At 43.0% G+C, this 16804-nt stretch overlaps 1 protein-coding gene across 1 annotated transcript in view; it reads left to right on the top strand.

Moving 5' to 3' along the window:
* LOC138259465 (uncharacterized) overlaps positions 1-16804 on the top strand; it is a 215348-nt gene that overhangs the window by 155918 nt on the left and 42626 nt on the right. The window contains exon 4 of the mRNA XM_069207226.1: positions 14151-14277. Within this exon, the coding sequence (XP_069063327.1) occupies positions 14151-14277 (127 nt within the window). The remainder of the gene's footprint in view (positions 1-14150; positions 14278-16804) is intronic.

Below are 16804 nucleotides of genomic sequence, written 5' to 3'. Positions count from 1 at the left end.
CAGAAAGGCCATAAGCTTGAAAGGGTATCTTAGTACTGTGTATGATGGAAAAGTCATGAAAGCTGTACCAGAGATTAGCAAGCCGGTAGTGAAAACGGTGGCTGGCATCTTCAGTAAATAGGGTCGCAGGATGTCCCAACTCCAAAAAAGGCATTTTTTGACTCAATGTTTGTACGTGACTTGTGCATGCTTCAGTGCTTCATGAAATGGGATATGATAGGCATATTGATGTTAGGAAATATATGGGGGTCAGGTGGTATCAAATCATATGCGGATCTGAGTGAAGCATTTGACCCCGTCTGTATACAATTTAGTTTAGATATGTGCAGACCAAAAATGCCTTCCACAAACATAAACACTAGCTGTAGAATGTTCAAGATGATTTCCCATTAGAATTTAGAGCTCTGTCGCCCCCTTCCAGGAATTATTCTACATCTCTGATATAAAGAATGTTGGTCAACAAAACACTCAACAATTTACATTCACTCAGGTAGAGGTGGATGACAGATGTGGGTTCAAGTGGAAGATGATGAATTGGCAGAGGCCCATGTGTTCCTAAGAGAAGTGCTCATCAGATCTGGGTTAGACTCACTCAGAAAAAGCTACTACATTGAGACTTACAATACCACAGAAAGGCTGGCAAGGTTTGGCTTACTCACTGACAACAGTTGTTTCAGAGTGTGGGGTGAGATAGGGACATTTCCCCATTGCCATGTGGGAATGTCCCCCACGAGCAAGTGTTTTGGGAATGGATGAAGAAAGGTATGTCGGAGGTTCCGGGTGATTACTTCGACTGTTCCACTAAGTTAATCTTGCTGGGCATATGGGGTGATGAAACTGTTTCAAAATACAGAAAACTCATTAGTAACATGACATTGATGGTTGCCAAGAGATCTATTGTATGACTGTGGGGCAATAGATTGGTCCCGTCTTATAATAATCGGTATAAAAACATAGGCCCTCATTACAACTTCAGCAGTCTTTGTTAAAGACCGCCGAAGCTGCAGGTGCCAGTATACCGCCAGTGCTGGCGGTATATCTGGCTCCCTATTTCGACATTTCCGCTGGGCCAGCGGAAAAGTCACATCAACATTGCTGCCGGCTCGTAATAGAGCCGGCAGCAATGCTGACGTGCAGCGGGTGCAGGAGCCCCCGTTGCGCATTTCACTGCCCGAAATTCAGGCAGTGAAATGCGCGATGGGGCTATGCCTGGGGGCCCCTGCACTGCCCATGCCAAGTGCATGGGCAGTGCAGGGACCCCCACGGACACTCTAAGTCCCCCTTACCGCCAGCCTTTCCATGGCGGTGTTTACCGCCGTGGCCAGGCTGGCAGTTGGGGACTCATAATCTCCAGGGCAGCAGTGCTTGCACCACTGCCCTGGGGATTACGCCTGGCGGTATGTTGGAGGGGCCGGCAGTATGGCCGTGGCTACTGAGCCAGGGTCATAATAGCTGGTGGAACACCGCTAGCCTGTTAGCGGTGTTACGGCCAGCTAACCGCCGGCTGTCAGGGTCGTAATGAGGCCCATAGTCTGGTGGAAAAGGTATTATATATGAGAGTCTGGGTTTTCCAAAACTAGAGGAAATTGGGGACCCATGAAGAGAATATTGTGGTGCAAATTGCATGGGGCAGTAAAGATGATTGATATTATTAGTAGTAGTAGTAGACTTAACGGTACTAGAACTAGTAGGACTAGTGGTATTAGATGTGTTAATATCTTTTTCAAAAGACCAGAAATGTTTTGGCAATGAGGTTTGCATTTTCCTATATGTCTAGCATTTTTATGTGATTTCTTTTGTTCTTGAATCATATGTGACTAAAAGAAATGTACATTGTAAACAAAAATCCATTCAGCAACACAATGCATGCTATTTTTAGTTTCTCGTTTTTTTGGTTTCTCAGACAGAACCTTTAGACTAATTTAAGGTGGACTAACCTCATTTTGAGCATCAATTAGGGCACAACTCAAAGGGATGACTCAACCCATATAGACACTAGTAAACCAAACCTTATGAATTGAGCTTAACTGCAGAACGAAAGCCTAACTACCCATGCCTTAATCCCTAATCCTGATTCTGACGTTTTAGTTGCTGGGCCTATACCTAAATGTCTCTGCATATGCCTAAATCTGTAAAGTGAATCGTAAAATCATATTGTAAGCCTAATAATAATGCTAAAACAATTTATAAAGCTTATGGCTACCTCGAAGATGTGTCCCAGCCCTGAAAGGTCTAGCTACAGAACAGAAGATAACAAACCCAAGGACAACCAGGAGAAAGAGACACATTTTAAGGTTTTCCCATAATAAAACCTCTGCCTTAGATTTCCTAAGGTACAATGGAAGGAGTCCCAACAAGCTGAAGGAGCGGCCTCCCATCGAACCTTCTTAACTGAGGGAATATCTGCCAACAGAGCCCCTGAGGATCTCAAACACCTTGAAGAGAGGTATGGTTTGATAAAATGGTGCAGGTAGCAAGCCAGCCCCTGCTTCATTAAAGGCCGTATAGCAGTAACAGAGAGCCTTGAAGGATAGATGTTTCTTTACAGGGAGCCAATGCAATTTATGCAGGGCCAAGCCCATCGTAGCCCTTCTCTGAAGGTTCTGCAGTAGCCTAGCCACAGAGTTCTGTACACGTTGTAACCTCGCTAGCCAAGACTGCGAGACTTCTTGATATAAGACATTACAGTAATCCAATCATGAGATGACTAGAGCCTAGACAACTGTTTTTTTTCCAGCTTCAGGCAAGAGCCCGATAATTTCTTCAAGAGCTGGTAATATCTCAAAGTATTTGCCTTCAACGGATCTAATTTGTCGAACGTGAGGCAGACATCAAACAGAATGACAAAGTTCTTGACCTTGGGCTTTGGCATCAAGGGGAATCAAGTGCAGATGGCCACCAGTCGAGGGTCCAGGTGGAGACTGCTCCCCCAAGAATGAGGACCTCCGTCATTCCTGCATTTAATTTTAGGCAATTACAGTCCATCCATAGGGCTACATCAGTCAGGCAAGTCCTCAAAGAGGCAGCAGTCATGGCTGAGTTCTACAACATGGTGACAATGATCTGAGTATCGTCAGCGTACAATGTGATTTCAAACCTGTACCGCTCAATGGTATCTGCCAGGGGGCGCATGTAGAGGATAGACAGAGTGGGGCTCAAGAAGGAGCCCTGAGGCACCCCTTTCTGCAGTGGCAGTACCTTAGATTGAAAAAGGTTTCTGCTCGACCTGAAAAGTGTGTCCCTGAAGAAAAGATGCAAACCACTGCAGGGCCTTATATCCAATCCCATAGCTCTACAACCGTTCTAACAGAAGGTTGTGGTACACACTGCCAAAGGCCGTGCTCCTATCCGACAGCAATAATACTGCTATGCCACCTATTCAGAATCTGGAGCGGCAACTCAGAGGCCTGCAACAATGCAGATTCTGTGCTGTACCGGGGTGAAAGGCCACTTGTGTATTGTGACGCAGATCCTTAGGCTCAATAAACATTGAGAGCTGCTGGTTAGCACGTTTTTCCGTAGCTTTCGCGGAAAAAGGTAGCTGTAAGATAGGTCTATAATTCTCAGGTTTAGAAGTATCTAAATCAGGCTTTTTCAGGACGGGCACAACTGAGGCATGCTTCCATCGTGTGGGGACCTGGGCAGAAGCAAAAAGAGTTATTAATAGGGTTTCTCAGCACTGGGTAAATCTCCCAATGCCAAGATAGCGGCAGAGGCCGCATCAGCAGGAGAGCCCAATTTTGTAGGCAGCATCAGAGGCAGTAGCTTGTCAAAATCGCAAGGTTGAAACTAAAGCTGACGAGATGGATCTTGTGACAGTTCAAACCAGAACTGCAAACACAAAGGCCTATATTTATACTTTTTTTGCACCACATTTGTGTCACTTTTTGACGCAAAAGTGGCGCAAACATACAAAATACGATTATATTTTGTAAGTTTGCGCAACTTTTGCGTCAAAAAATGATGCAAATGCTGCGCAAAAAAAGTACAAATATGGACTAGAGTGTTCCTAGAGCTCTCTGAGAAGGAGCACTGGATAGATGCTACTTTATGCTGAAAAAAAGTAGCAAGAGCATTACAGCTTTCCTTCAAGCCTAAACACCTCACCTTATTTTTTTAACTTATCCAACATGCTTACGCCTAAATCCTTAACTACTAATCCTTGAACAAACTGGTCATTCATATGTGAATAGTACACATTTTAACAAAATCCAAAAAAAGGAAAACCAACTTATTCCAAGTAAGGTTTTCCATACCTATCATGTTTGGCTACCACGCTTCATTTTCGCTTAGGCATGTGCAATAGAAAAAAAAGAAACAGAGTCCTTTGCCACTTGCATAAATAGGAGCTCTTCTATACTGAAATGGAGCTCAGGGGATGAAGAACATTGATGATACATCTGCAGCACCACTGTAAGTTCCTTACAATCCTCAACATCTAATGTATTGACCTTAAGTTCCAAGATTTAGAGTGCCTCAACACTGAACACCTCCACATAGTCTGTGTGATGGAGCATTAGTGACCAATGAATTGTCTGGGAGACCAACAAGTGGGGCTGGTCTGACCCAGCCATGCCGGGGCAGAAGAAGAGGATGGAAATTTATTAGCATTGTTAAAGCTGGTAAATGAGGCTTAGTATTCAGCTTGTGCCGGTGAGCCCTGTGGCAGACTTCTTCTCATGTTTGAACCTCCTGCAGGGCATTTTCAAATAGTCTTTACACTTTTAAAGGATTGAGATTCTGGACAGCAGATGACACTTAGGTCATGCTCATCCTTCCAGGTTTCTCTTTTTGGGATGAGAAAATATATGGAGTTGCTCCAGTCTTCTCCTGACTCCTGTTCTACAACTTGCTTCAGGAACATCGGCAACACTTCCTTAAAGCTTAACTCCATGTGCATGCCTGTTCTTCTTTCTGTCTGTGGAGGGCATGTTGATGGAAATCTCTTGAATGTGAAACAGTACTCTTTTTTTCGCTATCTGCATGGCCAATCAGTTTGAGGTTGGTTGCTCCCATTGCAAAAAAAAATCCTTCTGTCTGCTTTCTTCTGGCAGAACATGCTCCAAGGGACTTTTACAGTGGCTTCCCCTGTCAAAGCATGAGTTAATGTTGTTTGCTTGGCATGTTCTCTAACCCAGATATAGCTTCTAGTATTGGGGCAACACAAAGATAGATTTACTGCTACCTGAGGATTTGCTCATGCCAATCCTATACTGATAGGCACCTTGGAATGGTTGTGTTGCTGCTAATAGTCCCAAAGATCTGGCAGTCTGGCTGCCTAGGCTCTTTATTCTTTTGTAGTGTTTAATCCACTTTGTCAGCAAATAACTTTTCACCATCTGAGACCATGTCTGAAATTATGGGCTGGATATCAGATAGCCCAAGACAGGTGGATACCTCATGACGGAAAAGGTAATCATTCCCTCGCTGTCAAATCAACTAACACCAGACTAATGTGAATAGCATGCTAAGACAAGAGCATGGCATCAGCCAGCTTCGAAGTGTCTGCCTGCTCATATTGAAAATGTCTACTGTCTCCTCTTGAAACCTTGTCATCTATTCCACTATGCACATTTCTGTAGATAATGCATCCAGGATTTCAAAACATAAACCGTTTTGGAAATAGCAAGCCTAGAAGTAGGCTTCATTCACATGTCTGCAATATGATTTTTGAAAGTGCTTATTGTAAATTCCCAATTCTTGGGTTGTTTGTGGATTCAACCCAAAGTAACAGCAGCAGTATTGAAGAAAAATATGTTGGAGGTATAATCATCTGAAGGCGGCATTGATAACAAGTACAGTTACCACACTTTAGAAAAAGTGTCCAAACTATTTACAGTCTGTAAATATAAAGAAATCTATTCCCCTACATAAACAGTGTAGTCTCCCCCTAACTTTACCACCTTCTTCTTCACTACTGCCTCAGGATATGATCACTCTTTCAGCTCTCTTAACCACAGCCATCACTGTGGCTCTGCTGCCACCTTTAGGTTGGCTCAATTTATGGCAGAGTCTGAAAGCGTGAAGAGTGCCTAAGGAACTGCTTCCTGGTTGGCTGAAGTTTGGTTCTTATTAAAACAATGTAAATTGGTTAACAAAATCACTTGTTTGAACTTTTCTGTATGATCCTTTCTTTGCAATACTTGTTAATTCTACTGTGGGACTCCCAACTCTATGAAAGATGTCAATACTGGAGAAGCACAGTGTACAGGTATGTAACTTGTTTGATGGCATGTGTGACTGTAGATACACATGCTTTGCGTAAGCCCGCCATCTAGTGTTGGGCTCCGAGTGTTATAAGTTGTTTTTCTTTGAAAAATGTTTTTGAGTAACGAGATCTAGTGACTCCTCCTCTCGGTGATAGTGTGCATGGGCATTGAGTCCTTTGTTAGAGTATTTTCATTTCAGTAGATCTCGGTTCAGTCTCTTTGGAACTTTCCTTCTTTCTTTCGACAATTGTATAGTATTTTGATTGCATATTTCCACACTTTAATTAAACGATCCAAATATCAGCGTTGGGGGCATTCACCCCCTTCTTGGGCCTACTCTGTGCCGAAAAATGCTGAGCTAATGGAACGAACTCCGTTTAGGTTCTGTCCTCAATGCCACTCTAAGTTACCGTACACAGATCAACACTTGGGGCCTCATTATGACCCTGGCAGACTTCTGACCGCCAGGGTAAATGTGGTGGTCCCACCGCCAACAGGCTGGCGGTGAAAACATTATGAATGTGGCAAGTTGGCTGCTGCCAACCCGCCACATCTCCACTCATACCGCTATGGCGTTTGGAACCGCTGGGCTGGAGATGATCATCCACAGAAGACTGCCGGTGGTATTAGGAGCCGCCTTTCCACCAGGGTTTCCGCGGCGGTAGCACCACCATGAAAACCCGGAAAGGCTCCCGGAATTTCTTCCCTGTCACTGGTAGACAAATCCCCCACCTCCCCCAGCAAGCACTAAGCCACCCCCCTTCAATACACAGAACCCCCTCTCCCCATCTCCCCCTCTAGACACAGCGGCCCCCTCCACCCACCCCATCCCGCATACATCTACACAAACACCCACACGCACCACACATTAACTCATTCACCTACACCTTCATACATGCATTCACTCACACGCATCCATACATGCATTCACTTCGACATTCATACACGCATACAAACACACATACACACATTCATACACACACGCACTCACTTCTACATTCAGACACACATACACACACGCATACACAAATTCATGCACACACACACTCACTTCTAAATTAAGACGTGCATACACACATGCATCCACACATTCATGCACACACGCAGACACCACACACTCACAAACAACACCTCCCACCCCTGTCGGTCAATCAACTTACCTGGTCCGGGGAGGAGGTCATCCGTCAGGGAACAGGTAGGGGCGCTTCCACCGCCAGCAGCGCCCTGCCAGCCGGACACCGCCAGGCCGTATTATTGCTCATATTATGGCTGGTGGAGTCCTTTTGGTGGGGCGGGCCGGTGGTGGAACCGCCAGAGCGCCTCTGCCCGCAAGCATGACTACTGCTGGATTTCTGCCCAAAGTATGGCGGAAATCCAGCAGTACCCGTAATATGGTGGGCGGAAGACCACCAGCACTGGCGGTCTTCTGGCGCCCGTGGCTTTGGCGGTCTTCAAGGAAGACCGCCAAAGTCATAATTAGGGCCTTGGTGTGTAACATGTTCTTGTCCCCAGAACATAAGGAAAAGACCTGCGACATCTGTAGGTCTTTTCGATCGAAAAAGACCTTTAGGGTCCGAAGAGCGCATCGGTTTGATATGGTGCCGAAGACACCAGACAACACTCCCGACATCTTCGGAGAAGAACACGCACAAGAAGGAGTTGGACATCAGGCAGCCCTCTCGATCTGAGACTCCGACTTGGACGAAGATTCTCACATCAACAACCAATTGATTCCAGCAGCCCAGCACGTGAGTATAACAGCCCCATCTTCACATATAAAGATGTCGAAAAAGTCATAATGAGGGCCTTGGTGTGTAACTTGTGCTTGTCCCCAGAACATAAGGAAGAGACCTGCGATGGCTGTAGGTCTTTTCGATCGAAGAAAACTCTCAGGGACCTAAGAGCACAACGGTTGGAGATGGTGCCGAAGACACCAGACAACACTCCCAACATCTTCGGAGAAGAATACTCACAAGAAGAAATTGGACATCAGGGAGCCCTCTCGATCTGAGACTCCAACTTGGACTAAGATTCTGGCATCGACAACCAATCGATTCCAGCAGCCCGGTACGTGAGTACAACAGCCCCATCTTCACACATAAAGATGTCGAAAAAGACCTAATGAGGGACCTGATTCATAAAGAAAGTCATCAAAGTCATGTCAAAACAAGACACGCATAGGCGAACCCAAAAAACTCACAAAAAATGTAGGATAGGTTGGCTTTTCCAGTGCTTGTTTATTTTCATGCTTCCCATAATCTTGTTGAAAATGGTGACACTGATTTTCCATTAGGAATATTTTTTTTAAATACCAGCATACATCAACACATTTTACGAAATGGCGCTTCAAAGAAATAGCACCTAATACTTCATAGTAGCAGAACTTTTTTTTCCTACTTGCATTTTTTATGAACATTTTATTTTGAAAGCAAATAATTATCGTTCTTCCATACAAGCTTCTGCAAACATTTGCATCTAATCAGAGAGCATTCTGGGAGCATTATACTCAGCCTCATATTGTTAGACTTTTCAAACATGTGCGTACACTTTCTTCTTTTTTTTTTTCTTTTTTTTACTGGAACCCCTATCAGTAGTGCAGTGTGACCTTAAAACGTTTAGATATACAGTGCTCACTCTAATAACAAAGACTTTTCATGAATGAACCATAAATACAGGTTTGAACAGCATAGACATATGAACATACATATTACCTCAACTGCAGACAGTTCCCTTCTCTGTCAACTGGCAACCAGAGCGTTTGTGCTGCAGGAGGTTGGCCTACTTGTTCCCAGGACAAAATATACATGAGAACTTGTTGCCCTTGACCCCAAACAATATGTCCCGGGCGTTGGGCAATAGAAATTGCACATCCCTGCCCCTATTACAACAAAAAGATTACATGACACCATTAGATCTCAGAGATGCTTATTTCCACATTCCCATACATCCAGCACATCACAAATATCTCTGATTTCTCATAGCAGGAAAACGTTATCAATTCAGGGTTCTACCTTTTGGTGTAGCAACCGCTTCCAGGGTATTCATAAAATGCCTAGCAGTAGTGGCTGCATACCTCAGAAGCCAACATATTCACGTTTCCCTATACTTGGACGATTGGCTCATCAAAGCCACTACCATCCAACAATGTCAGAAACATACTAATTACACAGTAAACCTTCTACACACTCTGGGATTTACAATAAAGTTTCTCAAATCCCATTTCCAACCCTCACAGAAACAGCCTTGTCTTGGAGCTATTCTCAATACTCACTCAGGGTTGGCATAGGCAAACCCAGCACGGATTCAAGCTTTCCAAACCCTTCTGTCTCAATTACAGGAGAACCATACTTACACAGTCAGACTAGTGATGCAGCTATTGGGGATGGTGGCTTCTTGCATTGCCATCGTTCCTCATGCCAGACTAAACATGCATCCATTACAGAAGTATCTGTCTCATCAGTGGTCTCAGTCACAGGGTCATCTTCAGGATCTAGTGTTGTATGACCACCAGACTCACTGCTTTCTGCAATGGTGGAATCCCACCAACCTTTCAAAAGGGTGGCCCTTTCAAGACTCTATGCCTCAAATCACTCTTGCTACATAGTAGATACAGATGCATCACAGATAGGTAGGGGAGTTCACCTCAACAACCTCAGAATACAAGTCAGATGGGATCCCATTCAACAAACCTATCACATCAACTACTTGGAGTTACTAGCAGTCTTTCTAGCGCTCAAAGCATTTCTGCCACAACTCTCCCACAGAATGGTTCTAGTCCGTACAGACAACATGACAACTATGTATTATCTGCAGAAACAGTGGGGGACACATTCCTTCTAGTATTGTCCCTTCTAGTGCAGACAATTTGAAAGTGGGTAATTCACAATCTTATTCACTTACTGCCAGAATATCTCCCAGGAATGGATAATCACTTGGCAGACTTCCTAAGCAGGATGCAGCAACAAGCCCACGAATGGGAAGTTTATCCACAAGTACTTCACCAATACTTTCACCTCGGGGGAACACCAGAAATAGATCTCTTCGCCACCATAGAAAATTTGAAATGCTAAAACTTCGCGTCCAGATACCTACACCCTCAGTCCAAGGACAATAGTATATGGGCGAATCGGTCAGGAATATTTGCTTACACTTTTCCGTCTTTCCTACTTATTCCGTTTCTGGTTCGCAAACTGAGACAAACATCACTCACCATGATCCTTGTAGCTCCCACATGGGCACGTCAACCTTGGTACACAACACTATTGGATCTGTCTGTGGTTCCCCATCAGAAACTTCCCAACAGACCAGACCTTTTAACTCAAAAGGAAGGTCAAATCAGACAGCCAGACCCCAAAACACTCAATCTTGCAATATTGCTCCTGAAGTCATAGAGTTTGGATATTTACAACTTTCATCTGAGCTTATGGGCATTCTTAGAGAGGCACGTAAACCTACAACTAGACAGTGTAATGCTGCAAAATGGAAACACTTTGGGCCAGATGTACCATTTTATCCAATAGCGATTACCTAATTGTAATTTTTAGCGAACCGCAATAAAGTAATCGCTGTTGATATGTATGAAACTCTACGAGTTTCATACTGCGATTCGCAAGGGCCCGCAAATGGACCCACCTCATTAATATTCATGAGGTAGGTCGCAATTTGCGAGCTATTGCGAATGGCTACAATCACAGGGATGGCGGCCTGCTGGGCTCGGCAGACCACCATGTCTGTGATTGCTTTTCAGTAAAGCAATCTTTTATTTTTAAAAGCAGCCCGTTTTCCTTAAAGGAAAATGGGATGCGTTTAAAAAATGAAAAATGAAAAGTTTTCTTCTCATTTTTTAAGAGTAGGCAGTGGTCTACGGGACCACTGCCTGCTCTTAAAAAAACATTTTTGCATGCATTCACGAAGGGGAAGGAGTCCCTTGGGGACCCCTTCCTCTTTGCGAATGGGTTACCAACAATTTGAAATTGGTGGTAACTGCGATTGTTTTGCGACCGCATTCACGTCACACAACAATCATACATACCTCTGCGATTCGGTATTAGGAAGGGACGCCCTTGACACGCCCCTTCATAATACCTAATCAGTATGTAGTCGCAAATCCAATTTGCGATTCGGTAACAAGTTACATACCAAAATGCATTTTTGCGACCCTTTGTATGCTACTGTCAGCTTAAACACATTGATCCACTCAAAGCATCAGTGCAAGACATTATTTGTTATCTGCTACATTTACTAAAGGCAAATTTAGCATACTCATCTATTAGACTTCATTTAGCAGCTTACCTCCAAAACAGACAACATATTTCTTTGTTCAGAACTCCTGTAATTAAACCGTTTATGGAAGGACTTAAGGGGGTTATCCCTCCCAGGTTTCCTCCAGCTCCAGTGTGGAACATTATTATTGTCCTTACTAGACTTATGGGCCACCATTTGAACCAATGTATTCCTGCTCTCTGCAATTTCGTTCATGGAAAGTTGTCTTTATAGTGGCTATCACTTCTCTATGACGTGTAAGTGAATTACAAGCTTTCACTTTAGAAGAACCCTTTTTCCAAGTACAAAAAGATAAAGTAGTCGTTAGGACAAACCCTAAATTTCTCCCAAAAGTAGTTTCATCATTTCACAATAACCAATCAGTTGTGTTACCTGTCTTTTTCCAACAGCCAGACTTAGGCCCATATTTATACTTTTTTTGTGTGAAAAAGTATAGCGCCATTCCAAGACGCCGGGTGCCATATTTATGGAATGGCGCTAGCCGGCGCCAATGCCCTGTTAGCGTCCTTGTAAAGGATGCTAACAGGCTGGGGGGGCGTCGGGAAAACCGGAGCTTGTGCGCCGAATTATGGCACTACATTGTTTAGAGGCAAAAAAATGCCTCTGAGCAGTGTAGTGCCATTTTCTGGTGCACAGTCCCCATGGACATGGCTCCTGTCTTAGTAAAGACAGGAGCCATGGCCATTGTTGCCAGCGCCATGCAGGGGGCCCCAAGTCAGGGCCTCCGAGCGTGAATTTTTTAAAAAAAATGTATACTTACCGGGACTTACCTGGGATGGGTCCCCCATCCTGTGGTGTCCCTCTGGTGTGGGTGGGGGTGTCCCTTGGGCCAGGGAAGGGCACCTGTGGGCTCTTTCCATGGTCTCTGACCATGGAAATATGCCTACAGGTCCCCTAACGCCTGCCAATACCCATTCGTTTAATAATGGCGCTAAGCAAGTTCCCCCCATGCTGGATTTTAGCACGGGGATAAATATGGCGCTAAGGCCATATCGTCCTTTTCTGGACTGGAACGCCTACCTTACATCTCATTGACGCAAGGTAGGTTTTCACATCCAGAAAATGACAACTCCATAACTTTGGCGCTAGACGTGTCTAGTGCCAAAGTTTAAATATGGAGTTAGGTTTGTGCTGAGTTAGTGTAACAAAATGAGGCTAATTCAGCACAAACCGAGTATAAATATGGGCCTTAGTCGCTGAAAGAGCTTTGCACACACTAGACGTTAAACGAGCTCTTATGTATTACATTGACAGGACTAAAAGTTTTAGAAAATCTAAACAGCTTTTTGTAACATTTTCAAGACCTCACAAAGGCAATCCAGTTTCCAAAAATGGGATAGCAAGATGGATATGGATAGTCAAGTGTATTCAAACTTGTTATCTGAAAGCTAAAAGACAATTACCTACAGCTCCTAGAGCACACTGTACCAAAAAAAGAGGTGCATCTATGACCTTTTTAGGAAACATTCCAATAGCAAATATTTGTAAGGTTGCTACTTGGTCTACACCACACACATTCACTAAGCACTACTGTGTAGATGTTTTAGCTCGCTAACAAGCAAATGTTGGCTAGGCAGTGCTCAGAACACTTTTTCAAGCTATTCCAACTCCTACAGGTTAGCCATTGCTTACTTCGAGGGGACTGCTTTAAAGTCTATGCAGAGCATGTGTATCTACAGCCACACATGCCATTGAAAAGAAGATGTTACTTACTCAGTAGACATCTGTTCGTGGCATGTAGTGCTGTAGATTCACATCCGCCCTACCTCTTCCCTGGACGCCTTTAGTCGTTGTAGTCAAATTCTTCCACAAATATTGTACATATGTATATACACTCTGTGGACATTCTTTTTTATCAATATCTATATATATATATATACATATATATATATATATATATATATATTACCTCACCTGCCTGCGGAAAAACAATCTAGCAAAGGACTTGTTGCTCATGCGCACTATTACCAAGAGGAGGAGTCACTCGATCTTGACTTGAAAACATTCTTCGAAAAAAAACAACTTGTAACATTCCGAGCCCAACACTAGATGGCGGACTTATGCAAAGCATGTGAATCTACAGCACTATATGGCACGTACAGATGTCTAGTGGGTAAGTAACATTTTCCTTTTCTTGTCTTTTGATGTTGTGTTTTGCGCCTTGGGAAATAATGGTAACAGTTAATCTAAGTGGCAAGATATTTCAGTGAATTAAGTGTCTGAGACTGATATGTTTGTGCAACCTGCAATTCACATGTTAAACTACTATCATGTTCACTCAGCCTTTTATGTTTCCAGTGTTGATAATCTGAGTATTATTGAATTGGGTAATAGTAACACCTGTGATATACGTTGCTACAAAATGGCAAACTGTGATAACAAGCATAATTATTATTAGTTGTAGTAGGTGTTGCAGTAGAATTGTTATTATTATTATTATTAGTATTGTGATTTGTATTACCATTATTATCATAGTAAGGAAGGTCACAAAAAATTGAATGTGCATGCTATGAACAGGCAAATTGCACTGCACGTGAAAGCTTTGTGAGTTTTGTGTGAAACTCAATCTCTGGGTGAAATGAATGGTGTAACCTGCACTTGTTGGAAACATACATTACTATTAATTTGTGTGTGCATCTTTTTTCATTTATATCTCAGACAAGCTACATTTCTTTTTAAATCTTTGATGGATCGGAAACACACCTTCAACCTGAGGACAAAATGGTCAGAGTCCTATTCCCAGAAGGCTTTCATGGAAGTCCTTCATATAGACCAAACCAGTAAGGTGAGTAGCTTGTTGGTGACTGGGTACAAAACGTCTTGCCCATGTCCAGTGTGAACAGCACAGCCAGTCCTGTCTGCTTTTAATTTGCATTCGGGGCCACTGAGCTATAGCGTGAGAACAAGAAAAAACAAAACTATAAGTACCATATTACAAAGAAATACATGCTACGTAGAAATACAGGGAATAAATTAAAGTGCCTGGTTAGTTAATTGATAGGTTTAGGCACTCAGTAAGTTATCATACATGGACTCTCACTCATCCTCGGACCAGTGCATCCATTCATCCACCCATTCTTGCTTTTACCTACTTACACATCCACAATAAAAATCAGATAGAATTTCAACTGCATATACAAGATAAAAATAGAAAATAGAGGTACGTTGCTGTCTAAATGTGGCAGGCATATGCTTCCACTAACGAATAAAATTGAACATAGAAAAGGGTGGCCATCTTGCTGTGGCATTGTACATAGTGGATTGTTGTTTTAAAGTATTGCTGCCACATTTAGAACCAACACATTGGCAGAATGGATAATTCCATTCTGTTCCATGATGGTTGTCTGGTTTAGAGGCAGTGGCTGTCTGGGATGCACCGCACTGCAGGTGAAATGAGTGGCAAGTAGGCAGCACAAGTGCAGTGTTGGGAAGCTTTTGAATGCTCTAAAAAATGAAAATAAAAAGAGGAGAAGGAAAGAAATGGAAGGGGAGGGGACATATAAAAAAAATATAAAGCTTTTATTTATGGCAGATGTGTACATGTGATCAGACAAATGCTGTCACTCACAGGAAGGCCTAACAGAAATGTTAATTACACCAAAGAAATTCACCCAATTTCCACATATCCTGTTATGCAAAATTCATGAAATTTCTCGAAGTTACTCATTATGCGATTTTGCATAAATATTTTTTCACCCCATTGAGCATCTTGCATCAAAAAGTCTTGCGGGATACCAGTGAGAGACTGGTTTCCAAAGAACATTTCTTGGCTTGACAGCACAAAATTTTGCAAATACAGCCATCAGGCAAATGGCAAATCAAAATACTATCTCTCCTACGAGAAGGATTATCAGAGTGCAAATCCTCTATTCACACGATTCTTCAGAGGGGGTAACCAGCATCAAAACCCTTACCTACTATGGTAATCTGTGAGATTCCATGTATCAAAATACTTCTCAGCAGGCTTTAATAGAAAGTAATAATAATCCACCCTTAAATGTCCATTGACTTAAACATATGCTTTTCACAGTGACTATTTCATTCCTACTGCCTGTATTGTATTTTTTAAAACAAGTCTTACTGAGTTTTGTGTTTTACAAGCGTATACAAATATGCAGTACATCAGTCATCACAAACGATATTGTGATTTATCTCTACGCACAGTAGTTAGAAAAATTATACCAGTACATGGTCGATACTGTATAACACTAGGATAGTGATGCATCACAGTAGGTGATGATACCTTTAGTCCAGAAGGTGTAGAGTAATAGAAAGAGATAAATAAAGAAATATATCAACAGTAGGTGTAAAAACAAAGCATGGCAGACCTGGTCCTATTGTTTAAAGAGTGCACGCGGGGTTATGCGGTGGAGGCCAAATGGTAGATTCTGTGGATTCGCTCTGGTGTCAGGTGAGCATGAGATGGAATATGTTATGTTGGGTGTATTGGAGTCGGGCATCCTGGAAAGGTTTCTGTGGAAGGTAGACAGATTATTCCTACTCTTTTAGTGTGAGGGGCAGTCCAATATGCTCCCATGTGACACAGAATGTAGCCGGGGGGAATTGGGTGTTGGGTTTGATCTGGAATGGCCTTGACAAGATAGGAGATCAGCCTCCTGCCCACTCCAATTGTGTACGTTGTCCGGGTGCCTGTGGGTCTCAAATTGTCCTGCTGGAAGGTCAAATTTTTCCATCAAGGAATAGAAAAGTATCAAAGCCCGTTGCGAAACAGGTCCCTCATGAAAGTGATCCCAGCGTTGGCCATTATTACCACTCCATCACCTTTTACAGCCAGATGGAAACTGCATATACTTCTCAGTTGGATTTCTGGTGCATACAATATCAAGTTGAGTGACCTTGAGCGCTCTCTGGAAGCTGCCCCCATGGAGCGGGCCCGCTCCCCCACCTTGAATGCTGCATTGTATAGCTCGTTCAGCCTCACGCCAGTAAGTCTATGTATGTCTTATAAAACTCCATTTAGAAGTCATCGGTTTTCCCTGTGGCATTCACATACAGCATCTCAGATTTCCTGTTTAGTGATCGGGCCTACTGACTTTATTGTAATGTTTCATACTAAACAGATGAGACCTACAGCCTTGATCATTGGCTTGCTGCCATTAAACAACAGATTTTTGCTCCACTGAGCATAATCATTCTCATAATGCAAAAAGTGTAATACAGTCATGATTTTTAGTCGAGGCACGAAAATTCTATCTAATCAAATGCTGAACTCAGGGGAGTCAACCTGTGGTTTGATAATGTCCATTTCACAACAGTAATGCTAAAAGCTCATTACTTGTTGATTACAAAGT

Source organism: Pleurodeles waltl, chromosome 9 (genome assembly GCF_031143425.1).
Source record: "Pleurodeles waltl isolate 20211129_DDA chromosome 9, aPleWal1.hap1.20221129, whole genome shotgun sequence".
In the NCBI taxonomy this organism is placed as follows: Eukaryota; Metazoa; Chordata; class Amphibia; order Caudata; family Salamandridae; genus Pleurodeles; species Pleurodeles waltl.
Note: the sequence above shows the minus strand (reverse complement) of the source record. Positions and strands in the feature narration are given on the sequence as shown.